Below are 27,151 nucleotides of genomic sequence, written 5' to 3' on the forward strand. Positions count from 1 at the left end.
GGTGGTTGTTGAAAGATGAGTCAGTGTCTGAAGCAGGGTGACTGATGAGGTGCCGTGACACAGCATCTTTTTAATTCTCTCCTGAAAGTCCACAGCAGGCTGCTGCACCCCACAGACACGTATTTTGTGCCTGATAAAGCCGGCTTTGTGGTAAAGAGGGTTCATCAAACACAGCCACAGCTTCCCTCCTGGACAAGCCTCCAGCCTGGTTAGCTTCCAGGCATTGGTGAAGGCACCCTGGGTGAGAAGTTTGGCTCTTTTGTTCTGTCTGTCTGTCTCTCTGTTTGCTGCAAGGGTGCAATGTCACCCCCACAGCGTGGTTTGGAACCTCCTTGTCATGTTTTAAACCTGCACAAATACTCAGCTTCCTCATATTCTGCTCTGTCACCATATCACTCAGGGTGATTCCTGAGCTAGGACATGCTGCCCAGTCCTTTGTGACACCATTGTATTTGTCCTGGGTGTTACTAATTGCCACAGAACCCTAGCTCTCCTTACTGCTGACATTCTTGCTTACTGACCTGCACACTGTGTGACACGGGGACACCAAGAGACTGAAGCTAGTCTTTTTGTTTTGATTGGTGGGGTGGAGGGTGGCACAAACCAGAAGACATTTGTGCGCCACTACCCTGACGGGCAAAACCCCGTGGTCATTTATTGGAAAAAAATCAGAACGTTCAATATCGCAGACTCTGGCCCACCTCTGTCTATGTAGTGTGTTCACTGTCTACTGAGGACAGAGAGGAAACAAGTGTCTCATGAAGTTCTGGGCAGCGCTGACAGGAAATGTGGGGCTCTCTCCCCAGGAGTTGACCATGGTTGCATCTGTCTTCTGCGTCTAACTGGTTCTTATGACTACTCTGTAAACATTTCTCCATGAGTATGTGCATTGGCAAACTTTCCTCTGGGGTGCTAAGCATATCTACTTGATTTTCCAGAAATTTGGGCTCATACCCTGTGTTCTTGAGAAGCATCATTTAGACTTGTTAACAGATGACAGGAGCAAATTGTATGACCCAAATCTCTTTGGACTGCTCATGACAAAAAGACCATGAACAGGGAACAAAGTTGGACCCTGCTCTGGAATAAACAGGGGCCCTGCCCACGGCCAGAAGGGCAGTAGACAACCGCTTCCAAGATCATTGATGCACTTAGTAGTCAGGCATACAGCCTAGCTGCTGGTATACCTGTCGAGTATGAAGCCCTGACTTTGATCCCATATCACATAAATTGGGCATAGTGATGCACACCTGTGACCCCAGCATTTTGGAGGTAGAGGTAGGAGAGTCAGAAGTTTAGGGTCATGGGGCTAGGAAGATGACACAGTCAGTAACATGTTTACAAGGTAAGCATGGAGACCTGGATTCAGATCCTGTCACCTACATAAATGCAGCCCCAAGGCTGAGGGCAGAGATAGGAGGAAGCTGAGGGCTTGCTGGCCAGCTCGTCCAGCTAGATTCACTGAATGAAGAACAATACGGGGAGACACCTTGGGGTCTAGCCTCTGCTTATGCATGCATGAGTACACACACATACCCATACCTGATACATATACACCACAAAGTTTAAGTCATCCTTAGCTACATAGCAAGTTCAAGGCCAGCCTTGGATAGTGTGAGACTTTGTCTCAAGAAAACACAAGCAAAACATAAAACTGTTCTAGACCAACACAGCTTCTTCCTGAATCTTCTTTTACTTTTCCTCAGTTTCCCTTCCCATCTTTCTCCCACACTCAGTCCTTTCCTCACTTCCTGTCTTTGTTTGCTTCCCATTTCTCCTTGTTCTCTCTTCTTGGGCTGTTCTGGCCTTCCCCAACTATTTAGCCGTGGCTCTTTTTATCCTCAAACAAATCACATTTAACCACCACACTGTCCCACCATCTTGAGATTTTTTTTTTTTTTTTTACTGGCTTGTGACTAAATAACCATGTTATAAAACAAAGTTGGAGCTTTTACAAGTGACTAAGAAAGACTTTACATTCTGCTATCTTGAGTGTCAAGACTCCCTAGTGTGTAGAAATGGAAGTACTGTCCAAGCCCTGGTGGGCCACATACCACCACCTCAGCCCCGACAGAGACAGCATGTCTGAGATGGGAGGATATGAGCTTCAGTCGGAAAGCCCTTGAGCTTCTGACTTCAGTGGCTCCCAGTCCACAGATTCTTGCTGATTCTTTTCTGTAAGAGACCTTCCTGCCTCTCTACCCTGCAATGTTGTAAAGGCCAAATGGCTGTTCATGGTCTTCAGGGTTCTTGGATCTGATAAGTCAGTGTGTAAATAGAAGCATGGTCTTTTCATTTTCACAGCAATTTTTTTCTTCCCCATTAGGTTGATCTTTAAAACCATTTTTTCAGGGCCAGTGGCACATGCCTGTAGCCCCCTGTAGACCCAGCGCTTAGCAGGTAAAGGCAAGCAGAGTCTGGAGTTTAAGGTCATAATCAGTTACAAAGGAAGTAGTGCCAGCCTGGCCCCATGAGACCCCGTCTCCAGAAAAAAGAAAAAAGTTGATTCATTTTAAAATCGTTTTGGTGTTTATTTTAAGCAGTGTCCCCCAGAACACAGATGCCTCCTGTTCAGTGTGAAACTTATGAAGAATAGCTCACAAAATGCTGAGGGCTAAGGATGGCTTCATTGTGTTGCTTTCTCTCACCTCTACGGACATTCAACATTATCTCCCAAGCCGGAAGTCCTCTCAAAACGATCTCTAGAAATGACTCCCCTCTGTCGACCCTGGGCCAGCAGCTCTGTGGGGAGCAGTGGGGGGCCTTGCAGCCACTCCTAGCTGCTGGCAGATCTGCTCCCACCACAGCGTGAGGAGGAGAAGCCCATCCCTTCACCTCCACATCTGTGTGCTCAATGTCAGGTCCCATTTGGAGATGAGTTGCTAATGATGAGGATGACCCAGCAAGCAGAAGAAAATACGCCGGTGTTGCCCGAGAGCGAGGATCCCAGGAACCACCAGAGGCCTCCTATGAGAAGAATTTTGGCAAAGCACAAGGCCTCGGGCATGCTCACCTACTGGGACATGGGGCCCATTGGGTCACGAGTGTAAATATTAACACGGCCCTCAAAGCCCCACTCTCCCTGTTTATATCACCTGTGAGATCACTCAGAAAGATAAATGCTGACTTTATAAGATATACTTTGTATTATTACTAAAGCAGATTTCTGAATTTTATTGAAGAATTTCAGACAAGCTTCTGTGAGACAGCCTGGGCCCAGGGAGATGGCTCATTCAGTACAACGCTTGTCACATGAGCACGAAGACCTGAGTTCTAATCCCCAGGCCCAGGCTCCATGGGGAAGCTGGGAATGGTAGCACTTGGGAGTCAAGAACAGGAGGATTCCTGGGACTCGGTGACCAGCCAGGCTAGCCAGGTTCAGTGAGGGACCCTGTTGATGAGGACACCTGATAGCGCTCTAGCTTCAACACACATGTGCACATAAGCATGCACTGCACATGTAAGCACGCAGAGTGCTCCATGTTTTATTTATTTGAGACAGGGTTTCACTATTGTAACCCAGTTTGGTCTTCCAATTCATAAACCTCCTGCATCAGCTTCCCAAGCGCTGGGATCTCACACACACGCTGAGATTTTAGAGCAATACATGGTGTATACAAACAACACTCCAACACAAGGCTACCCAGAAAAGACTTTCCAAAGCAGGCATTTTGCACGTCAAGCACTATGTCTTATTAGCTGTTCCACCGGCCAGTGAAAGCAGATACAAAGTCATGGCGATTACAATTTAATCTTGCCCATCAGCTGGAGAAAGTGTATGACTGCTGAGCAGTCTTTCCGAGCTGGCTCCCTTCTCTGCTTGTGCTATTTTGGGAGTGCCTTTCATTTGATTGCCAGTTCTCCATTCTTGCAAAGGAATTTAGCGCTCTCATACTGACCTCCTAAACACACGCTTTCTTAAGATGTTTGAGTCTCAAAATTTCGTATTTCTTTTTTTTTTTTTTTTAAGATCATAGAGTAGTGAAAATTCAGAACTGGAAAGAGCATCTGAGACCATCTGCTCCAACCACATGTATGTGTTATAAAGGAGACTGAAGTAAGAGACACTAACTGGTCAGGCCATATGAAGCACTGGTGACTGGCTTAGGCTGACACTTAGCTGCTTCTTTACCATGTCCTCAGAAAAATCGTTATCAACATCTGCACCATTAGAGGCACCAACTAGGCATCTGACTAGTTATCCAAGGTAACTGGGGGCCTGGGAAATGGCTCAGTTGTCTATGTGCTTGTCTTATAGGCATGAAGACCTGAATTCAATTCCACACATAAGGAGGTGTGGGCATGGAAGTATAGACATGTTATCCCAGAGAATGCCTTCTGATCTATGAACACACACATACACACACACACACACACACACACACACACGCGCACACGCGCACACACGCACATGCCATGCTCATACACAACCACATACTCATGCCCCTGTACACACAAACACACATATAACACACAACACAGTGCACCCATAAAACAAAATACAACAATCAAAAAAGTAATTGGGTCAAAGTCAGAAGATTCTTGGGGTATGGAAATACTAAATATAGGTATGCCATATTTTAAAATGACATGCCCTAGATTTATGAAACCAAGCAAAGTGTGTTCTTCATTATACCAAAGTATCACTGACCTTCAGAGGGACTCAGGAAAGGGCACCTAGACATAGTCCTCTATATAGCAGGCATGTCAAGCTGTGAGCCATGGGTTACATGTGTCCCTGCATAGCTGTGAATATGACCAGACATATTTGGTGATGACAGTGCTGTGTCAGAAGGTGGGATGCACCTGATGTAGAGTCTGACAATTTAAAAGGTTTTAGATTCACATTTACAGTCATTGTCACCAAGAATTTATGACCATGTAGCCATTAGTCAAGTGAACTCTCAACTTCTAAAGGAGTTGATGGCCACAGTGTCTTAGCCTGGTGCCAAACACAGTAACCAGCGAGCAGTTTCTAAATGAATAAGGCAATGAACTTTCAATGAATACATAAACTTGTGTGTCTTAAGTTTTATTCTTTTAATGCAGATAGGGCAAACAACTGGGCATTTAAAAATCTAGCAGGGGTTGGGGGTGCTTAGAGACTGAGTTCGGCTCTGAGGAAATGCATTTAACTTTTGATATCTACTGGACAAGGGATGGTGGTGGAGGAGGAGGTAGCAGTAGTGGTTTCTCTCTGTGTGTGTCTCTCTGTCTCTGTCTGTCTCTCTGTCTCTGTCTCTCTCTGTCACTCTCTCCCACCCCCTCTATTGCTGTGTGTGTGTGTGTGTGTGTGTGTGTGTGTGTGTGTAGGTCAGAAGGCAACTTAGGTTATCATCCTCAGTAATGTCACCTCACCTCCTTTGATACATTGTGGCATTGTGCATTCCAGAGAAGATATATTTGGGTGCCATTCCTCAGGTGTTATCTGCCTTGTTTATTTTTTTATTTTTATTCTTTTTTGAGACAGGGTCCCTCACTGACGTGGAATTTTCCAGGTATGCTAAGTTGGCTGGCCAGGGAGCCTCAGGGATCTATCTGCCTGTCTCTCCTCAGTGCCAGCATTGCAAGCACTCACTGTGAACCCAGACTAGAGGCTAAGGGGAAAACTCATGGGTCTCCATGCTTTCAAGGCAAATACTAAGTACTGAGCCATCTCCCTGTCCCTGGACAAGGAATTTTTATGGGTACTAGCAGTCACTTCTGTGTCTGTTTAGAGGTAGATTTGGCCCACAAAGTTGGGAATTGGAGCTAAATAGAGTGCCATTTTCCTGTAGTAGAGAAAAAGTCCATGGAGGAAAAGGGGTGTGCACTGCCTGGACCAGCCAGCTACTGCCTCCTCTGTGACCACTGGCGACCACTGTACTCACTGCAGTCCTCCCTACACAGATAACAGCAAGAATATGGATAGAACAAATGCCAGTCCACCTCTTCTGGGAAAGCCAGGACTCAGGGGTAATAGGAGAGTAGCCACCTTATCTCACTGCGCAAAGGGCAGCGTGTAAAATATCACAGTAAATTCAATACCAGGTAATTATGGGCTAAGCCACTTGACCTCAGAGTCAACTTCCTTCTCTGTGAAATGGTGATAATGCTTCACATCTCACAGAGGTTTCTGGTTTCAGCCTAGAAGGCCCTCTGTGTTAGACACTGTGCCACAGCCAAACTCTTGCTGCCAGACACATCTTCCCTCTGAGACTTGCAGAGCCCTGACCCCAGGACTCAATCATTCTGCCCTTCCTGGGTCTTGGACCCTGGAAGGCAGGCATCTGGGAAGATGGAATGGACAGCCAGATTGGCCTCAGGAATGTGAGGCTGCATGGGTTTTGCCTTTGGCCTTCAGGATCAAACTAAATGGGCCCCTGTGTTTGCTGGCTATGAGCTTACTGTGACCTGAGGTCTGTTTGATTTTCCGTTCTGCACATTTCCTCGCTGGCAAGAAAAGAAAGGGAGAAAGCAGTTTCCTGGAGTTAGTTCCATTTCTGAGTTTCATCTTCCAGTTCTTTGTACATTGTTAAAATCTCTATTGTGAAGGTAGGCTGCGGCACGTGCTGACGGCCTTCCCAAATGATGTCACAGAGAAACAGCGTCCTGACTTCTTCCTCTTTTAAAAATAGGATTTAAAAAATATTTCAAAAATGGTAACTGTTAATTTTTGTGTAATGTCAATATTTTTAAGAAGCCAATGGATAGCTAGTCATTATCGTGAGTGTATTCTAAGCACGAGGCCAGAGTTTAATCCCTGGAACTCTTGTTTAAAAATCCAGGTGCATTCTCTTGCAACCTCACTCGCTGTTAGGGAGGTAGAAATGAGCAGGGCTCCCTGACCAGGCAATCTTCATCTACTTGGTGGGTTTTAGGCCTGTAAAATGTGTCTGAAAAAAATATGGTAAGTCCAACTGAGGAAGGACACCCTGGCTCTGGCCTCCCACACACGTGTGTAAGTTTATATGTGCTCACACATACATCTGCATTCATGAACATGAACACACATACATCATACCCTTTTTAAAGGCTTGTAACATCATCATCTATTCTCAAACTCCTAATGTTTGATGCAATACTCTCTTGGGTTTTGTTGTTCATATTCTTTAAACAAACAGACAGACAAACAGACAGCCTTTCCCTCTAAAACTTTTGTCTTATGTCCCATTCTGCCACTTTAATGCTACATTTGTATTTGTAAGAAATTTAATATATAAGATAGACCTGTACATTTAAATATTGCATTTAAATATATTACAAATATATAATCAATCTAATTTTAAAACTACTTAACAACAAAAGTCCATCAATATGTTAGTTTTTTTCTCAAGTTTATTTTCCTATTGGAAAAAACAAAAGCAAACACAGAACTATTGGGCATTCTTTTCATGATTCCAGCATGGTAATTTAATTACGGAGCTTTTTAGATACATATTTCATTATTCCAAAGGAGAAGAGAAAAGCGCATTAAGGACATTTGCTCCATGTCTGCTAGAGAGCCTGTGAGCTGTCTAAACAGCAGTGACCCTCATCCTGACCTCTGCAAGATGAGCATTGTGCATAACCTCCGCTTAGGAAAGCACTACACACTCCTGGACCGAGTTAGAGGGAGCCACACACTGGTGTCATGGATGAGAGGGGGCCACACACTGGCCTCATGGGCTACAGGAAACCGCACACTGTGCCACGGGCTGGGGGTCACTACAGAAAACTTTGAAGCACATCATGGCTTGCATTTGTTTCTTTCAGTGAAATTAAGATTTTATTCTGAAAAGAAAAATGCAGCGGTGGGGCTGTTGCTCTCCAGGAGCCTGCCATGCCGGCTTCACTGTGGCCCCACCCTCGGCAGGGTGGCCCCACCCTCGGCAGGGTGTAAGTGTGTGCTTGGCATCTTGGTGTCTGTGCTGGGTCCTGTTTCCTCTTCCTCCACAGTCGGATGCACCACCCTCAGTGCTACCATCTTGCCCCTGTACTCTGCCGCAGAGATGTTAACAAGTTTCCTTGGTCTGCAGACTTGTTTGCTCGGTCTGCAGAAGGCTCTAGGCAGCTGGATTGCTGCCCTGCCTGTAGCAGGAAAGAAAGATACAGTCCCTCCACTTGGGATGGTTCCCCTCATGGAAAATGATACACTGTCTTCACAGAGCCCTACTTATCTTCTTACAGACTTAAAATTACTTACTATCAGTAATACAAAGTAAGCACTATGTATTGTTTAAGGGATGGTGAAGAGACGACATCTGTATATGCCCAGGACAGATTGCAAACAATACCTTTCACCTTTCTTTGATTCTCTGGGTGTGTAATCTCAGATATGGAAAGTGCCGTCACCGCCATTTGTCCCTTTTCTGTGCAACTGTGACCCATCTTCTGTCATAGTTCAGGTTTTTGAGACATGATCTCATGGAGCCCAGTCTGGCCTCTAACTCACTGTGTAGCTGACGGTGATGTTGACCTTCAGATCTTCCGATACCTAGCTTCTGGGTGCTGAGTTACAGGTGTGGGGCTGACCAGAGAGACACAGCTGCCACACCCAGCTGACCAGAGAGACACAGCTGATACAGAGAGACACGGGGCTTTATATGAGTTAGCCAAGCAGTGAACTACATCTCCAGCTCTCGATTTCTCTCTCTCTCTCTCTCTCTCTCTCTCTCTCTCTCTCTCACACACACACACACACACACACACACACACAGACACAGAGAGAGAGGGAGAGAGAGAGAGAGAGAGAGAGAGAGAGAGAGAGAGATTCATTCACTCGTTCATTCAGTAACCTATCCTGGCCCCCACACTGTGTACCCCAGCCGAGCCTTGAGCGGGTAGCAATCCTGCTTCAGCCTTCCTAGTTCTGGAATCACAGTCAAGGGCTACTATGAGCAGCTTCTCCTGCCATCTTCACTGATGCACTTTCTCTGAAGGGTTGGAAGGTTTATCTCTGTTCATCTCAGAGAGGCACCTAGAAGCAGGTGGTTTGGCGATTTCTCCAGGATCACGCAAAGCTCGAACAAGGCTGAGCCTATCCCAGGTCCTCAGGTTCCAGACACGTGGGTGCTCTCTCTTTACACTAAATATATCCTATGTATGGAACTTTGCCAGACATAGGAAGTTTTGAAGATGGTCTTTAAAATAATGTGATTCTTTGGGAATGGAGATATGTTTCAACTATATTCTACACTTTCTAGTCACACTAATCTGGGGTCTGACTTTCAAATGGTGGTGGTTCTGGTAATGAGTTACAAAAGCAATCCTGAGATTCTTACAGTGCGTGAAACCAGACGAAACAGGCTCAGGGTGGGGCTGGAGACATCATCAGCGGCTAAGGGTGCAGTCTGCTCTTACTGACAACCCAAGTTGAGTTCCTAGTACCCGCAGCACCTGTAACTTCAGCTCTTGAGTATGGCATGCCCCGGGAAAGCAGCAATCCGTATTCCAGCTCCCTTATTTCACACATCCTGACAGCCACTCATGGCTTACAAACTATAACCAAAGCCTGGTAGGCCAGGACCTGCTCTGCGATGGAAATCTGCGCTCGACGTGGGCGTGTTGCTTCAGGACGGCGCCGTTCTGTTGGATTCTTCCGGCCTTCACAGGCACTATACTCACATGCATGCTTACACACACACACACACACACACACACACACACACACACACATGCTCACTCACATACAATTAAAAATAAAAATAAAATCTTAACAAATAATAAAACAGGCTGTACGTATTTGTAGGAGCCCATAAGTGGGATTTTTTTTTACATGAAATTTGGATGCTGAGAAAATTTTAAGGAACTATTTCCACATTATCTTCCATATGGTTGAGGCCGACAGAAATTGTCCTGTGTAGACAACGAATGCGCTAATCATCAAACTTGAAGCACTCTGGCGCTTGTTGGCCTTTTAAGAAAACCTATGTATCAATCAAGGAAGAGGGGTTGTTGTTGTTGTTTCTCTGGGCTCAAGTTCATTCTGTTATTTATTTAAAGTCAATAGAAAGCAGAGCTTAGCGGCTGAGAGGTGCCTGGTCCCAGGCTGAGAGAGACACAGGAGGCTCCTTCCGTTTGCTGACACTGTTTGAGAAGTTTGCTGTGGGACTGAGAAACAATGCCTGGCGAAGTGATGATTTTCACAAGTCCAACAGAACGGCACCGTCCTGAAGCAACACGCCCACGTCGAGCGCAGATTTCCATCGCAGAGCAGGTCCTGGCCTATGAGGCTTTGGTTATAGTTTGTAAGCCATGAAAGGCTGTCAGGATGTCTGAAATAAGGGAGTAGGGAGACTGCTTTCTCCAGGCCTGCCGTACATACAGGATATAGGGGTTAGATGTGTGTGTGTGTGTGTAGATGTGTGTATGTGGTTAAGTGTGTGTGTGTGTGTGAGACAGAGAGAGAGAGAGAGAGAGAGAGAGAGAGTGTGTGTATGTGTGTGTGTGTGTGTGTGTGTAGATGTGTATATGTGGTTAAGTGTGTGTGTGTGTGTGTGTGTGTGTGTGAGAGAGAGAGAGAGAGAGAGAGAGAGTGTGTGTGTGTGTGTGTGTGTGTGTGGTTAGAGGGTGTGAGAGAGGGGCAGGAAGGAGGGAGACAAAGAAGGAAGAGAAACAGAGACACACTGATTTATGCACCTTAGTAGAAACTGCTAGGAAGGTTCTAATGTATTAGATTTCTTTCCCACTCTTATTGTACAGTATAAATTAAAATATAAAATAACGCAGGTATGTTTTCCTGCACACGTCTCTCTGGAGCTGTCCTCGGGAAGCCTGTCTCCCCAGTGAAAGAGCTGACAGTCCAACTTGAAAGTAAGCTCGCCAGGACAGGGGCATGCATTCTTTACCGATAAAGTCATTAAAACTTTCGGTTTAAACTTGTTTGAGGCAGTGCCCCGGGGGCTCCTGTTTGAACAGAAGAGACAAATTTTTCATTATCTTCTCTGGGAAGATGCCTGAAGTGAAATCCCTTGAAGGATTCTGCTTCCCCCAAACCAGTGCTGGGTAGGCGAGATGACCGTTTGAGGGACTGGAGGCCGGGAGTGAGGCAGCTGGGAGATGCAATGTAGAGATTAACCGGTTGACGTGCCTGGGAAATCGGTGTGGGCCAGATATGGGCCAGGGAGGAATTAGAAACAGTCCCAGGGGGCTGCTTCTTGCCAGAGTGTTTCAGTTAGACTTAGCAAATTCTGTGAAAGGAGATAATAAACACCTTTTTACCGCCCCCACCCCCCACTGTTAGAAAAGGACCCCCAGGCCTCTCACATGGTGACTGGTACTCCATCCCTGAGCTACATCTGCACTGTTTGTTGATTGTCTGTTTGGTTAGTTTGGTTTTTAGGCAGCATTTCACTAAAATATAAGTTTTTGATAAAGAGAATTTTAAGTAGGTTTCTTTGGTTTAATTTCCGGTATATAACTAGAGTTTAGAATAAAGAGCAAAATCTTGAGTAAACGCATATATCTTAGGAGTACCTGTGTAACACCCAGGTTGACAGAATTTTCTAGCTCTCCCTTCTGTTCCCAGAGAATGGCTTCCTAAGACCGCTGGCGTGCTGACCTCTGTCTTTACAGAGGCATCCTGCTTGTCTGCCTGTTGCGTCCCACAGACAGACACACAGTGTGCGCTCTTGTGTCTGATGACCACCTGTCCGATCCAGAAGACTCATTCTTCCCTCATTTTCTCTCATTACATGGTTTTTCTTTTCTTTTTCTTTCTGCCATAATGCCCGTAAACACGGCACAAATGCTGTTGGAGAATGACTGTGTGCTGGGACCCTGCACCCCTAGGTTCAATTTTAAAGACTCCCCTGCTTGGAAGACCTTGAGTTCCAGGATCACGCTGGGTACATGTTAGGGCCTGGTTTCAAAAGCAAAAGACAAACAAAAGCCAACCGAGAAACGCCATGCCAAAGCACGGGACAGACCAGCAACCAGCTTGAAAATGTGCTCGCTCCTCTGCCTGCGATGAAAACTTTAGATTTGTCATGAGTTGCTCTTCCATTGTAGAAAGAAAAATTCAAGCCCATGATATGCTGTCACCCAAGTCGATAGCCAATGCTATTTAAATAAAATTGAAAGGAATTCAAATGCATTACAGTTAAAACTTCAGAGGCTAGGCAGGGTGATACAAACGTGTAATCCCGGCACTCAGGAGACTGAGGCTGGAAGATCAGGAGTTCAAGGCAAGACATTGCTATACAGTGAGTTCAAGGTCAGCTACATGAGATCCAGTCTCCATGACAATCAACAAATAATTATCCATTTCTTCCATGGTAGGGGACCAACCCCAGATGTTCCACTGTGGCAATCATGTTCCAGGGGTGAGCAATATTCCCATGCTACAGACAGTTCCATCAAGCCCAGAGAGCAAACTATGAGCTCCCTGCCTCTTCCTCAGCCCCATTTCCAGGTATAAGGATGTTTTATTGAAATTTTTTGAAGGATGAAGACACATCAGTGCTTGAGACAGCCGGTGTACTGAACTTGCAACTTTTAGCTGTACCTTTCCCTCTTTGGGACCTCCATGAGGCTCTTAGAGGCTCTCCTGCCAGTGAGCCACTGCCTGTCTGACCATTTCTTATACACTGGGGCTCAGCTTCTGCTGGCTCCTGGACCTTTGCACTGTCCCTCCAGAGTCCATGCCAGGGTTAAGTGATTCTCCATGGTGCTACATGTCATCTGGCCTTCTTGTTCCCTAGTCACAGTCATTTGCTGATTTCTCCCAGAGACCCACAGTCCAGGACTCTAACCTTCATCCTTCACTGTGTTGTCTAGCACCTGGTACCATCCCCAACATGTAGGAAATGTCAATTAATATCAAGAAAGGAAGGAAGGGAGGGAGGAACAGAGGGAGGAAAGGAGAGAGGGAGAAAGGAAGGAAGGAAGGGAAGGATAGATGGAAGGAAGGAAAGAAGGAAGGAAGGAAGGAAGGAAGGAAGGAAGGAAGGAAGGAAGGAAGGAAGGAAGGAAGGGAGGGAGGGAGGGAGGGAGGGAGGGAGGGACAGAGGGAGGGAAGGAGGGGAAGGATAGATGGAAGGAAGGAAAAAAGGAAGGAAGGAAGGAAGGAAGGAAGGAAGGAAGGAAGGAAAGACGGAAGGGAGGGAGGGAGGGAGGGACAGAGGGAGAGAGAAAGGAAGGAAGGAAGGAAATGATAGATGGAAGGAAGGAAGGAAGGGAGGAAGGGAGGGAGGGAGGGACAGACGGACGGACGGACGGACGGACGGATGGATGGATGGATGGATGGAAGGGACTATAGGCGCAGCTCCAGAAAGGTGTTTCTGGAAACAGTTTCCTGTGTGATCAGAACATGCCTCCATGCCCTGGCTTCATCTTTAGGTTTCTGGGGAGACAGCTGTTGTGCCGTGGGTAACGTCAGTTCTGTCTAAGTATTCAGTGTCTACATAAAGAGGAGGAAAGCAGCCACTGTCTCTGGCCATCTCTTCCTTGGATCTCACTGGGAGCTGGGGCCGTGACTCAGTGAGTAAAGTGCCCGCCTTGCAAGCCTGAGGACCCAACTTTGAGCTGAGTGTGGTGCTGCCACATGTTTGTGTACCCGGTGTCAGGGAGGCGGAGACGCATGCAGCCCTGGGGCTCACCTGTGCCTGGCTGCGCCTGCTCAGCAAGCCTAGCGGGCAGGTTCTAAATGCGTGAGAGAGTTCTTCTCAAAAAGCAAAGTGTAAGATGTCCTCAGTGGCACCCCAGGCTGGCATCTGGTTTCTGTATGCATTTGCACATACATGTTCACCCTACATGTACATGAACACGAATAGAAGAAGAAAATTTTAAAGATCTTATTTAAGGGGCAGGTGCTGGACATGAGATACATTGGGGTGGGGCAAGAGTCTAGGAGAAAACCCTGGAAGGCTCAGAAGACCAGTTCTAATCTTTAGGGCTAAGCCCTGCTCCCAACCCCATGGCCAGCTGAAGAAATGCTGGTTTCATTTTAAATTTAGGAGTAGCCACCCATTTGTGATTTACAATGTAAATGGTGGATACCTGGAGAAGTCTGGAATCCTTAACCAATCAGTTATGCTTTGAATTTTTCCTTCTTCTGTGCAGTCCTGGCAGTGTTAGGGCTGTGCTGAATGAGGTCACAGTCTAACTACAGTATTAACCCTGCAAATCTGTTCATTTCCACCCGAGCACCCTCAGGCAGCAGATAGAATGTGTCCAATTGAAAAGCTATTACAGACTCTGCAGTGCTGTGAGGGTCTGAATTGTAACAGGTGTGCGTGTGTGAGAGTGTGTGGCTGTGTGTGTGTGTGTTGTCAGGGAATCATAGGAAGTCACATAATAGGTATCTCTTAAAAGTGGTTCCTTATTGCTTTGTGAGTCATGTGGGTGTGAGGTGTATGTGGGGGATATGATGCCTGCACATGTGTGTGAGTCTGTGCATGTGTGCATATGCAAGTCACAGCATGCATGTGGAAGTCAGAGGCAACTGGGAGCTCAGTCCTCTACCTTCGGCCTTCACTGAGGCAGGGTAGGTTTATGTCAGCTAGACACAGGGTATAGGTATAGAAGAAAGAACCTTAATTGAGAAGACGCCTCCACAAGATTGGGCTGCAGGCAAGCCTGTAAGGCATTTTCTTAATTAGTGATTAATTGGGAAGGTCCAGCCCATTGTGGGTGGGGCCACCCCTGGGCGGGTAGCCCTGTGTTCCTTCTCCATGGCTGCCACCAATTCCTGCTTCAGGTTCCTGTGGTGATTTCCTTTCCACAGTGCGGGAACATGAAGCAAACGAATGCTGTTCTCCTCAGACTGCTTTTGGTCATGGTGTTTCATCATAGCCATAGTAACACTAAGACCAGGAGAGAGGGGTACTGCTGTGACAGATGCGACTGCGTTGCTTTGGGAGGACTATGGAAGGGCTTTGGAACGTTGGGCTAGAAGAGCCATTGAGTGTTGAGAGCTCAGAGAGCTGTTTTGTAGGTGCTTGGAAGATAAGAATGTTGAGATCACTGTAGACGGTGGAGGCTGGCTTGTGAAGGTTCAGAGGAAGCAAAGACTGCCAGGCTATTTATGTGAAGAATCTGTGATTATCTGTTCAGTTGGAGCTGAGGAATTGGTTGTGATGATCACAAGACCAGAACGACTACAGGAAAGCCTTTGCTTTTCTGGGACAATGGGTGCTGGTCAACTGGCACTGAAGAACCATCTGTGGCTAAGAGGAGACTGGCATCGTTGCTGTGAAGTATTCTGGGAAGTGTTTCCTCAGGGTCTCACACCGATGCTGTGTTTCAGAGGTGGTTAGGGTTGTATCTCCTGCAGGCATCTGAACTTGGTAGTGAAAGAGTCATCCAGGTGGTACTGGATTTAAAGGCATGAAGGGCTCATGCCTTCTCTGTGGAGAATAGTTGAGGCCTGGCACTGTGTAGCAGGGCTGAGGTCCCTGAGGAGAGCCCAGGAGAAGCTGCTGGTGAAAGGGCAGGCTGGTTGCAGCAGGAGACCCCAGCATTGTAGAGATGCCATGGGATGACCACTATCGCCAGCAGCAGCATGGAGTGCACGTGCCAGCCAGGCCCAGAACAAGCCGGAGAGGTGGCCCGAGCCTTCGAGAGGAGCTCAGAAGACCGGGAGTGAATCCCAGCATTGGACGCTGAATTATTTACACAGCTGGAATTTGATTTTGCTTTGATTGTGACGGTGCTCTGGTTCTTCCCTCTTGAAATATATATATATATATATATTTAACTTGTTTTCTTATTTATTTTTATTTTACAGGGTCCCACAATTAAAAAGCTTGGATTTTTTTTTTAAAGAGAGTGCATTTTTTAAGTGTTTGTATGGCTTATGGGACTTTTTAAGTTTGAAAATGTTTTATATTGTGATGTGAATATTAACACGCAATCTTGGGGTGGAAGAGAAACAGGAAAGGTTGTGGCTTAACAGTGATGTGTGAGCGTGTCAAGCTTACAGGGGGTCAGTCGTGCTAGATAGTTTTATGTAAACTTGACAGAAGCTAAAGTCATTAGAGAGAAGGAAATCTCAATTGAGAAAATGCCTCCATAAGACTGGGTTACAGGCAAAGCTATAGAGCAATAATTGATGGGGTGCGTGCTCCGCCCTTTGTGGGCTGCTGGTTCTGAGTTCTATAAGAAAGCAGGCTGAGAAAACCATGGAGACTAAGCCCATAACCAGCACCCCTCCATGGCCTCTGTGTCAGCTCCTGCCTCCAGGTTCAGGCCGTGTGAGTTCCTGTCCTGCCTTTCCTCCAGCGATGGACTGTGTGCAAGCCAAATAAACCCTTTTCTCTCCAACTTGCTTTTGGTCAAGGTGTTTCATTGCAGCCAGTCCTTTGTGGGTTGGTTCATGCGCCAGGCTAGCTCCCTCGAAATCTGCCAGGCAGTCTCCTGCTTCTCCTGCTTCTCTTCGGTGGACAGTAGGAACACGGGATTACAGACTCGTGCTACTAGGCCTGGCTGTGTATGAATTCTAACAGCATTCCTCATACTTGCACAGCTAGCTGTTTACTTACTGCGTCTCCACAGGCCTTTATCACTTTTAAAGGGTAAAGTATGTTTTCTGTCTCCTGGAACCGTAATTGCTATTTCTGGCACTTTTTAACCTTAAGATGGTCTGCCATGTGCAATTTTGTTCAGTTTTTTCCCTCTGTCTAATAACCCTCTCAGCTCCTTTTCCTTATGTGTTTCAAGCACCATTTTGTGTTCTTAATTTCTATTTTGCATTATTGAAAAATGCAGTAAAGAATACTCCAGTGAGTACCCGTGAATTTGCCACCTGATTTAGGAGTTGAAAATGAACCCTCTCCAAGTGACAGTTTCTGGGCTCGGTTTCATGTACTATGCAGAAGGGCACCACGCAGATGGTAAATGCTTGGTGAAAGGTGCTGTCATGCCCCTGTTCATAGCGACTGCCCGGGGAAGCAGGCCCAGTTGAAGTCTGCTTGGACTTGTGCTTAGCACATCACTGAAAGGCCTACCAGCTGAGCTCCATGTATTCCTCAAGCTGTTCCCAGGGTCAAGAAACCTAGGATGTTTTGCAAATATGTATTGTATCACGTTGCACTTTAAGCTTACATCTAAGCAGCTTCCTTCTGTAATCTCCATCAGCCATTTTGTCCAGAATCCTCTTATATGCCCGGCACCATTTTTGGCATCCATTGTGAGTATGTTTGCAAACAGTCTCTGGCTACATTTCAGATTGAGGGTCTGTGTGTGCAGTCAGCCTTACATTTAGTTTTGTCCTCAATTGATCACCAATTAGTTCATCAAACGATGATTCTGAATAGCTGACCCTTGTGGAGTGCCAGAATCCTGCTGTCACCTGCCTGTGGTCAGGAGTCACCCACAGAGTTTAAGCATCTATGCTGTATCCCAGGATGACGGGCCTCCTGTCTGCTCTTGGGAGTGCAGTTCCCTGAACACGACCTGTGCAGCCACACGCTGCCCTTATCTTGGTCTGTTTGCTTACGTCACACTTTCTGCTGTTGTGACTATACATCATGGTGGCAACATCTGCCTCATTGTCACCTGGGTAAGCAATCCCTTCAGAAGTCAGGAACTCAGTGAAGAGGCTTGTGTGTGATCCACAAGCACATATTTAACACTTGACGCTTCTGTTGTTTGAAGCATCCCAGAGTCCCAGACCCCAAGGAAGAGAACTGGGGCTCTGATTTTTCTGATTTTGTAAAAATCCTATTGACTGATAAACCCGTGGTGCCTCTCTGAACAGCTGACAGATAGGACTGTACAGCATTCTCCTTAGTGATTTACAAAATAGAACCGGAGGAAACCGTCTTACAGAACACACATGGCGAATGATCTGTTGTTCCTTGTGCATAGCAATGAGGAAGTTTTCAAAGGACAAGAATAAATCACGCGTTTTATTTGGGTGTTATTGTTTTAAGCACTGATCATCTTTTCATTTGAAATGAATAGGATTTCTCCACAAGCCACTTGTTATTTGTTTAATATGGAAATTCATTTGTATAATAAGCCCCGGGAATCATCAGAACCGGATCCTGGGCACACGGAGTTTTCTTTCTCTCTCTGGCAGGGTTTGTTTTGCTGATAAATTGTTATGGCAAAAGTGAGAGAACCTCCCATTTTTTTCAGGTTTTATTGCAATTGATCACCATTGGCAGTCACTCGTTTCCTATGATCTGTTTCCAGTTACAGTAACAACAGAAACCATATCTAAATGTGCTTCTCTCTCTGTAGGACAGTCGGCCCAATATGTCAAGACCTCTGATCACTAGATCCCCTGCATCGCCACTGAACAACCAAGGCATTCCAACTCCTGCACAGCTCACCAAATCCAATGCACCCGTCCACATCGATGTGGGCGGTCACATGTATACCAGCAGCCTGGCCACCCTCACCAAATACCCCGAATCAAGGTAACTGCAAACATGATGCCATTCTCAGAAGTGCGTGCGTGCGTGCGTGCGTGCATGCTTGCGTGCGTGCGTGCGTGCGATGATGAGAAGACCAGAGTGGACCGGCTGCTGACAAGCGTAGGACATGACCTACAAAAGCTGCTGTAAAAATGTTATGGAGATTGGTGTATTAGTTCTTTCTGATCTCACTTGACTACCTAGTATTATATACAATAATTTGAAAATTGGGGTAGGAAAATGTTTCTCTTGATTACCAGATTTAATTTTCCTGATAAAAATGAAATGACTAAAATGTAGGTTTATATGTTATCCACAAAGGATTACAATTATGTAATCCTGTTGGTCAGCTGTTAGGGCAGGTGTGACACAAAAACACTAAGGTGACACAGGGTCACATGGTCACAGTGGCTAAAGTTTTCAAGAATAAGACTCTATAATTCTTGTTCTTTTAAAATAGTACCTGTTTGTATTCGTTCCAACCTTCTGTTAATGCTAACATCAATTACAGAAAATTGCTACTTGGACCTTCAGATGAGGAGTTAAATCCAGGGTCAAGTACAAAATATATACAAAGGTCCAAACCCTGGCTTAGGTATTGGGGGAGTCTGTAGTCTGATTGTGTGGCCTTTTGCTTTGGTTTGCTTTCTAAACTTCTTATATAAGGGGCAAGTTACTGCAGCTTGGGGGACTTAACTATTTCTGATTTGGTGAATTTTCAAATTTTAGAATATTTGTGTATATCTAACGAGTTATATGGGGAAAGGGAAGCCTTGTTTCAACATGAAATTCTTTTATGTGTCATATATGTAATCTTACACACATGTCCTGAAGATTATTTTTTGTATCATATTTTTAATAATTCTGTGGATGAAACAAACTTTCATGATGTGGAATTTTCCAAGTAGGGGTGTTATGTTTTTACTCAAAAGGTCTTGGGGACTGTGGGGATAGCTAAATTGGTAAGGTGGTTGCCACAAAAGTATGGGGAGTCCAGTCCCCAGAGTTCGCATCAAACAGCTGGTATTCCTGTGATCCCAGCTGTCCACTTAGTACTTAGTCTCACCTTGGCATAGTTACCTGGAAAGTGAGAACTTCAGTTGCAGGATTGCCTAGATCAAATCAGCATGCTGGTGAGGAACTGTCTTGATTATAATATATATAAGAAAGTCCAGCCCACTGTGGGCATTACCATCCCTAGACAGATATTCTGGGTGGTATAAGAAAGATAGCTAAGCATAAACTTTCAAGCACGCTGGCTGGCAAGCAGCATTCCTCTGTGGTTCCTATTTACGGCTCATGTTTGAGTTCTGTCTTGACTTCCCTCAATGTTTTGTTGTGGCCCAGAAATATGAGCTCACTAAACTGTTTCCTCCTCTTGCTTTTTGTCAGAGTATTTTATCCCAGCAACAGAATGGAGCTGGAACTCTAGCACTAGGGAGGCAGGGATAGGTGACCCCTTGGGACCCACCGCCTAACCAACTCATTAGGCACGCTCTGGGCCATTGAGAGACCCTGTCTCCAAAAACCAGCTCCTGCGAGATGACACCCAAGGTTGACTTTGGACCTCCTTATGTGTGTGCATCCCTTGAAGACTCACAAACATCCATGTGCACACTCTAATAGAGGCAGACGCCAAGGTACTGGACTGTGGAACACTTGGACACTCTAGCCACGCCTTAAGCATCTGGCTTTCTTCCATGCTGCTCAGACTCCTCGAATGCTTTCCTCAATTTCTTTGTCATTTCCAGTCACCATTCATCCACAGTATCACGGAAGCAACAATAGGTTTTTTTCTTTTGATATTTCAGAGGTCAAACTTGGGTCCTTGTACGTACATGGTAGGTGCATGTCCCGTCCCTAAGCCTCACCTCCAGCCCAAGCAAAAGTAATTTGCTTCTGTGTTATTATCTGAGTTTACATGTAGGCTCTGCCATCTGCTGGGCAGTCATTTGATGGGTTGGTAGAATCCAGTGGCTGAATACCTGCCTTCTCTCATATAAAACAAGTACAAAGACGTCATTTTATAAGGCTGTTCATTGCACATGATTATAGGAAGTACTCTCATAGTTCTTTTCTCATTGCATAGTGATCAGCCACTCAGCAATTGCCTCCTTGTAAGCTGCCTTCCAAATTCTCAGAGCTTCCTTTCCACAGCTAGGAGACGGCCTGACCTGATGCTGGGGTCTCCCTCCTCGTCTCTGGTATCATGAACTCTAGTGTATGCCCTGATTTACACTCCTCATCCCAACCAGGGAGAGCGTTAAGCTCATGTCAAGTATCAAAGAAACTTCTGATTCCCTGGCTTTATACTTGAAGCAAACATTGCAGGTCAGATAACGCTGGCTTAGCGTTCGATTAGCTGTGTGGGTCGCTCTGCTCCTCCTTGGTGCTTGTGACACTTTTGTAAGTAATTAAATATTCATCTCAAAGAAACTTCAGAAAGGGACTGACCCTTCAATTTCAGCAGTCAAAGACATTTAGAAGGAAACATGTCTGTGATTTTTCCCCATAGGTGTCATGTGTCCCTTCCAAGTTCTGTGAAGATCTACAACCTAGTCAGCCTTCTGTCAATAAACCCATACAAGGCCAATTGAATTAGGCATGAACATAGGATTATTAGCAAATCTGGTCACATTCTCTGGATTCTGGGGTGCTTTCAACCTTTGCCTCCCTGAAGGACTGCCCATTCTGTACCCTGCCAGGGCTCCTGCTTCTTACCCAGCTCCTCCTTCTGGTTCAGTGGCTCTGAGAGAACGGGGACTTCTAGGATTACAGCAAAGACCTCTAGTTAAAGAAATTCTGATTTGTAAGTAAGAAATGACCTTAAAAGATGTGAGGTGGAAGATGTAAGGGGGTGCATAGTTTGGTACGACACTTGTAAGGGTTCTGACTGAGTCTGAGCCCAAGTACTCACAAAGAAAGGAAAGGAGGATGCTGGGAGTCTGCAACCGTATTACAGCTTGGAGTCATCCACAAGAGCACCTGCTTTCAATCTGCGATAACTTTACACCAATTACATTTAAAGGAAAAACAAAAACAAAACAAACCACGAACAAATAAACCAAAAACCAGACCAAGGACAACAGCTCACACTGCGTCCCTAGCACTTGGGAGGGCATAGAAGAATGGACATTCAAGGCTAAGCCGGCTTACCGAGGGAGGCATGGTCAGAAATGCAAAGGCAAATCCGAACAGGGAGAGTAGGCAGCTATGAACACACAAAGATGGGCGGTCAGAAGTCATCAGACTAGGACCTGGGTCTGCTGCCCATTTTCCCAAATAAAGGGACAACCACAAAGAAAGGTCAAGAAAAATATGCCACCATCAAATATGTTCAGATGGACCTGGTGGTCCGGGCCTGTGATCTGAGCTACCCTACTCAGGGAACAGAGGTGGCAGGATTGTGAGTTCAAGGCCAGCTTGGGCAACTTATCAAACCTGTGTCTCAAAACAACAACAACAACAATTTAAGGGGGTGGGGAGCTCTGAAATGTGTCTTAGAGGAAGAGCACTTGCCCAACATGCCTATCAAACCCAGTACCATTTAAAAAAGGGGGGTGGGTCATGGAAGTGAGTGGATGGAATCAGAATCTTCCGTACTGGTCTACTCACTTGACTTATACGGTGTGAGCACCCGAGGGGAGGTGTTTGTAGATGCCCTTTTTCTGGGCTGTGCAGATTTGAAGGGCAGATCTGATTACGACTGGCTCAAAAACACTGAAGATACTTTATTAACACCACTGATGACAAAAGATTGAAATATTGGAATGATGTTTTTATTAAGTCCCATGCCAAATGACATGGCATCTTGAAGATCTGTTCTGGGCATGCGTGTATGGTGAACATTCATCTAGCCATCACTTAAGAGAGACTTGTCTGAGTTCAAAGCAGGGCCTTTTGCATCCATCACTGTCCCTTCTAGCAAAAGTAATTTTAGTGGTGTTCTGTTTATGCCTATTCAGATGTGAACCCTTTCAAGTGCGGAAGTGGGCTGAACCACATAATTAATAGGATCTGTGGGGTGGTAATAAAGTGTGTGTGTGTGTGTGGTGGGGGGGTCTCAGTGGAAATAGTTCACTGTCTGGCAGGGAGTTCTCAGGTTTTAGTTCCCTGAGCCTTCTGAGCTGACGGCTTGACAGAGCTTTTGTATATTTTAAACCCAGTACATGAGTTAACTCCTACATAAGTAGATTATGCTAAATGGATATCTCTAGAATAGTTGCTGAGTTACTAAGCATACAGGGATATGTAGATGACTGCAAAACTCAAGAGACTCCTCTTACAGTGTTGGAGTTGATGCCTATGGCTACCCAAAGGGTGTGTGCCTCCAGAGCTTTGGGCCGGGAGGAGGCTGCACGTGCCCTTCCCAGCAGAGTTCTGTCTTCTGGCATGTATCATGCTCATGTGAGGTAGATATCACAGAATCAGCGGGTCTGCACTGAGGGAGGCCAGGCTGCTGAGTACCAGGCCACCCTACATTACGTACAACTGTACCCTGTCTCAAAACCACCTAAAATACGGAACTGGGCAGATAGCTCAGTGGTTAAGAGCACCTCCTGCTCTTGCAGAGGATCTGGATTTGGTTCCTAGAACCCTACTGAGTAATTCGTAAACTCCAGAGGATCCACACCCTCTTCTTCATTCCATAGACACACAAACTCATACATGAACATACACATAGACCAATACCTATACACCTAATTCTAAATACATTTTTTAAAACCTTAAAATAAAAGGATCTTAGAAGACTGTGTTCTGGAAACAGTCAAGTCAATGTTTGCATTTCTGTGTACTTGTATCGTGGTCTAGGGAACTTTCTGGAATCCTTCTGAGTCTGAGGATTCTGTGGCACCATTTTTCCCATCCTCGTGCTTCCAGTTTTGATGCTGTCATTCCAGACATGAGTCCCACTGTGTTATCATAAAAACAAAGACAACCCCTCCCCCCAAATAAATGCTGTTATGGGATGCATCTGACCTGCCAAATGGTTAATCAAACTTTTCTTCAGAATTACTGCATGAAGTAAGTAAGGCTCAGGGGCATCTGTCTGTGATCTGAGATCTCAGGAAGAGAGACAGGAGGATCTGGGATGAGGCCTGCCTGTGTGGGCTGCACGGTTGTCCCCCACTCCAAGAAACATCTATTTGTCTGAAAAAAAAAAGCATTAGTTTTTTTCAGTCAAAAGTCCAGTTTGTATTTTAGTTCATACTTGGAAGCAGAATTTGCTAGCATGCTGAGTCCTACGTGGTCTGTTTGTTTCCCATGTCCTGTGGCACATCTCTGCATTGCTGCATGGGGACTCACCACATTGCCTCATTGTCCCAGTGGCCAGGACGCCATGGAGCACCTGAGCTACAGGCCCTGGGTGTGAGGCAGCTCCCCTCACCATCCCCACAGCGCTGCTTGTGACTGTCATGTTCTTCCATTTTTTCACATAAAGTTAGATTTGGTTTTCACTGAAGTAGCGAATTGAAAGTTGCTGAAATAAATATGTGCAGAAGCAAAGAATGCCTTAGCCTAGGCCGCATTCTTCCAGTTAGATCTGCGAAGAAGGCAGAGACCCCTGGCAGGTGTGCACCTGCTGGCACCCCAGTGTTAGACTCACTTGGGAATAACAGCAAGAAACAATTCAAGGCTGAGCTGCAGGTCATATCGAGTACTTTAGTTATGTCCTAATTTGTCAGGAACTCAACTTCCTATGGACATCTTCCTGTTTGAAATTCATCCCTACAAAGCTCTTCTTGCTCGTGTCCCAGCCTTGTGTCCTTGAGGCCCAGCGCTGGGAAGGGAGGACTTACAGTCTGTTTCCTTCAAGGCACAAACCAAAAGGATTGTTTTTTCAAACTTACTTTCTTCAGGGGAAAGTAAGGAACCACAATAGCATCCCGGTGACCCCTAACTTCCTTTAACTGATGTCTTCTCATTCATCTTCTCCTTTTTCTCCATTTTCTCCTCCTTCTTCTCCATCTCAGGAGATACAGATTTCTGGGCAGGCTCTATTACTCATTTACTGTGTAGTTCTTGAGGAGGAGGGGAAAATCTTCAACTTTTTTTGAGTGTGTGTGTGTATGTGTGTGTGTGTGTGTGTGTGTGTGTGTGTGTGTGTGCCAGAGGCTAATACTGGATATCTTTTTATGGCTTTCTATATTATTTTAAGTGTTTTTATTTATCTTTGAGTATTTATATAATGCATTTGATCATATTCATTCTCCTCCTTCAAATCCTCCCAGGCCAGATTGTCCCCCAACTCCCTACCTGTCCAATGTCATGTTCTTTCAGTCTCTCTTTAAAACAAACAAAAATCCATGAAGTTCACATTCTGCTGGCTGATTACTTGTGGGTGTGGGGCTCACCCTGGAGCGTGGAAGATACATCAAATCACTGAACTGACTTTCCCTATCTAGCACAATCACATATCCCTTGGCTAGAGGCAGGACTTCCCTGGCTGGCATTTTGTCTAGACTGAGCTTGTGCAGGTCTTCTGCTGACACAGCCTCTACGTCGTGTCTGTAAAGGTTTCCTTGGAGTCATTCACAACCCGTGGCTCTGACAAGCTTCCTGCCCTCTCTTCCACATAGATCCCTGAGCCTTTGGGCAGCTGTGATGTAGACATCCCAATTCGGGCTAAGCATGCTAATGTTACTTCTGCTCTGTACAGTTATGGGTTCCTGTGTTAACTACCACTTACTGCAAGAGGAAACTTCTCTGATAAGTTTGAGTGTCACCTATGTGATGACAGTGTCATGAGGAGTCAGCTTGTTACTCTGTCATTTACCACAATAATGGTCGTAGGTTTCCCATAGGACTCATGACCTATCTAGCCTCAGACCCTTTGTGGCAGGGCTCTTGCTGAGCCTGGAGCTTGCTAATTTGGCTCAGCTGGCTGGCCAGCCAGCCCCTTAGATCCTCATGTCGCTTCCAGTCCCAACTCTGGAATTGGAGGTCTGTGCCGCAGTGCCTGGCTTGGATGTGGGCTCTGCAGTGAAAACTGGGCTCTCCGAGCCTAGTGACTCGCCCGCTCAGCATCTCCTCACCCTAGCTCTGGGGACAGAGAGGTGTCTTAGTGTCCACCGCTGCTGCTGTACGTGCTGTGGTGTGCCTGCACACAGTCTGCTCGACCGCTGCTGCTGTACATGCTGTGGTGTGCCTGCACACAGTCTGCTCGACCGCTGCTGCTGTACGTGCTGTGGTGTGCCTGCACACAGTCTGCTCGACCGCTGCTGCTGTACGTGCTGTGGTGTGCCTGCACACAGTCTGCTCGACCGCTGCTGCTGTACATGCTGTGGTGTGCCTGCACACAGTCTGCTCGACCGCTGCTGCTGTACGTGCTGTGGTGTGCCTGCACACAGTCTGCTCGACCGCTGCTGCTGTACGTGCTGTGGTGTGCCTGCACACAGTCTGCTCAACCCAGGCTCTGCTTGTTGGTTATGCCATGACTCATACTGCGTGGGACAAAGAGTTCTCAGCTCTCATTTTTCATGATGAATAGTATCGAGAATGCCAAGATTATTTTTACTGTTTTCAATCTTTTCATGTTTCTTCTCATCATACAAAAAAATTATAACAAATGCCTGACGTGTCGTCCATTTGAAACTTAGTTCGTTTGGATGATCTCTCACGAGGGCAGTCTATGGGAAGGCGATCCGGCTCACTATTGTTAAGGACAGCTCCACTGGAGTAGCTTTGGTTTTTCAATGGTCCCTGCATGCAGCTCAGCCCACAGATTTCAGATACTGCCTTTTAGGGACCACTGTTTGCTTGTCTGTCTGTTTGTTTTACAAACCCTATTTCTGCCAGTCACACATGTGGACATGCAGATAGTTTATAGTTAAAAGAAAAAACAGCCAGTATGAAAACATTCAGGACCAGTGAGATGGCTCAGTAACGAAAAGCTATGCAGCCATGATGGCGGAGTGGAGTGCCCAGAACTGTCAACAGAAGGAGAGACCTGACTCCTACAAGTTGTCTTCTAGCTGCTGGCTGCTGACAGAATCTGAGGGATGGAGAACCACTCTTTTCTGAGGATATAGCTACTAATAGGATTATCATGTTCCCATGTTCCAGTGGATGGTCCAATACCCATGCACATATGGGAGCACTAACTGGACTTGGTGGGTTAGCTATGATATATGTATGTGTGTATACATATATGTGTATATATGTATGTGTGCATTTATATGGATATATGGATATATATGTATGTGTCTTGTATGTGTCTATATTTGTATATATGCACATATATATGTATTGTATGTGTATATATGTATACATGTATGTGTATATATATACTATATACATATACATATTCATATTCTATATATATTTTACATATATATTGCATATATCTGGTAAAGTTTAGGAGGGAACATGTTGGAGGAATGGGGCAGAACTGGAAGAGAGCAATGGAAGATTTATTTTATCTATATATGAAATTCTCAAGAATAAAGAAATACAGTTTTAAGTTGTCCTCTGATCTCATGTGCATGCTGTGGAGTACATACTCCACTCTTTCACACACATCATCACAAACACATATAATTGTAATTAAAAATAAATATTTACACAAATTTTCAAAGACCCAACTACCCTTTTGTCATATGGGAAGCGTTGAATGTAAGAATCATTCACTGCACGGCCTTATTCGTGTGTGTTCTAATGTCATCCTAAGCTCCTCAGACTGAAAGCAGAAAAAGCAATGGCCTCCCAACCCCGTCACTGAGCTGTTTAATATCATCGGGAGGCCACAGCCGATCTGGGGAGGGACTGGGGACAAGGCTCTGTGGGTAGAATGCTTTTGTATACCAGCATGAGGCCCTGAATCTGGG

General features: G+C 45.7%; 1 protein-coding gene across 3 annotated transcripts in view; it reads left to right on the plus strand.

The window, feature by feature from the left end:
- Kctd1 (potassium channel tetramerization domain containing 1) overlaps window positions 1-27,151 on the plus strand; it is a 208,215-nt gene that overhangs the window by 145,304 nt on the left and 35,760 nt on the right. For all 3 annotated transcript variants that reach the window (XM_052155616.1, XM_052155617.1, XM_052155615.1), the window contains exon 2: window positions 18,148-18,326. In XM_052155616.1, the coding sequence (XP_052011576.1) occupies window positions 18,148-18,326 (179 nt within the window). The remainder of the gene's footprint in view (window positions 1-18,147; window positions 18,327-27,151) is intronic.

This window comes from Apodemus sylvaticus, chromosome 13, assembly GCF_947179515.1.
Source record: "Apodemus sylvaticus chromosome 13, mApoSyl1.1, whole genome shotgun sequence".
Taxonomy (NCBI): Eukaryota; Metazoa; Chordata; class Mammalia; order Rodentia; family Muridae; genus Apodemus; species Apodemus sylvaticus.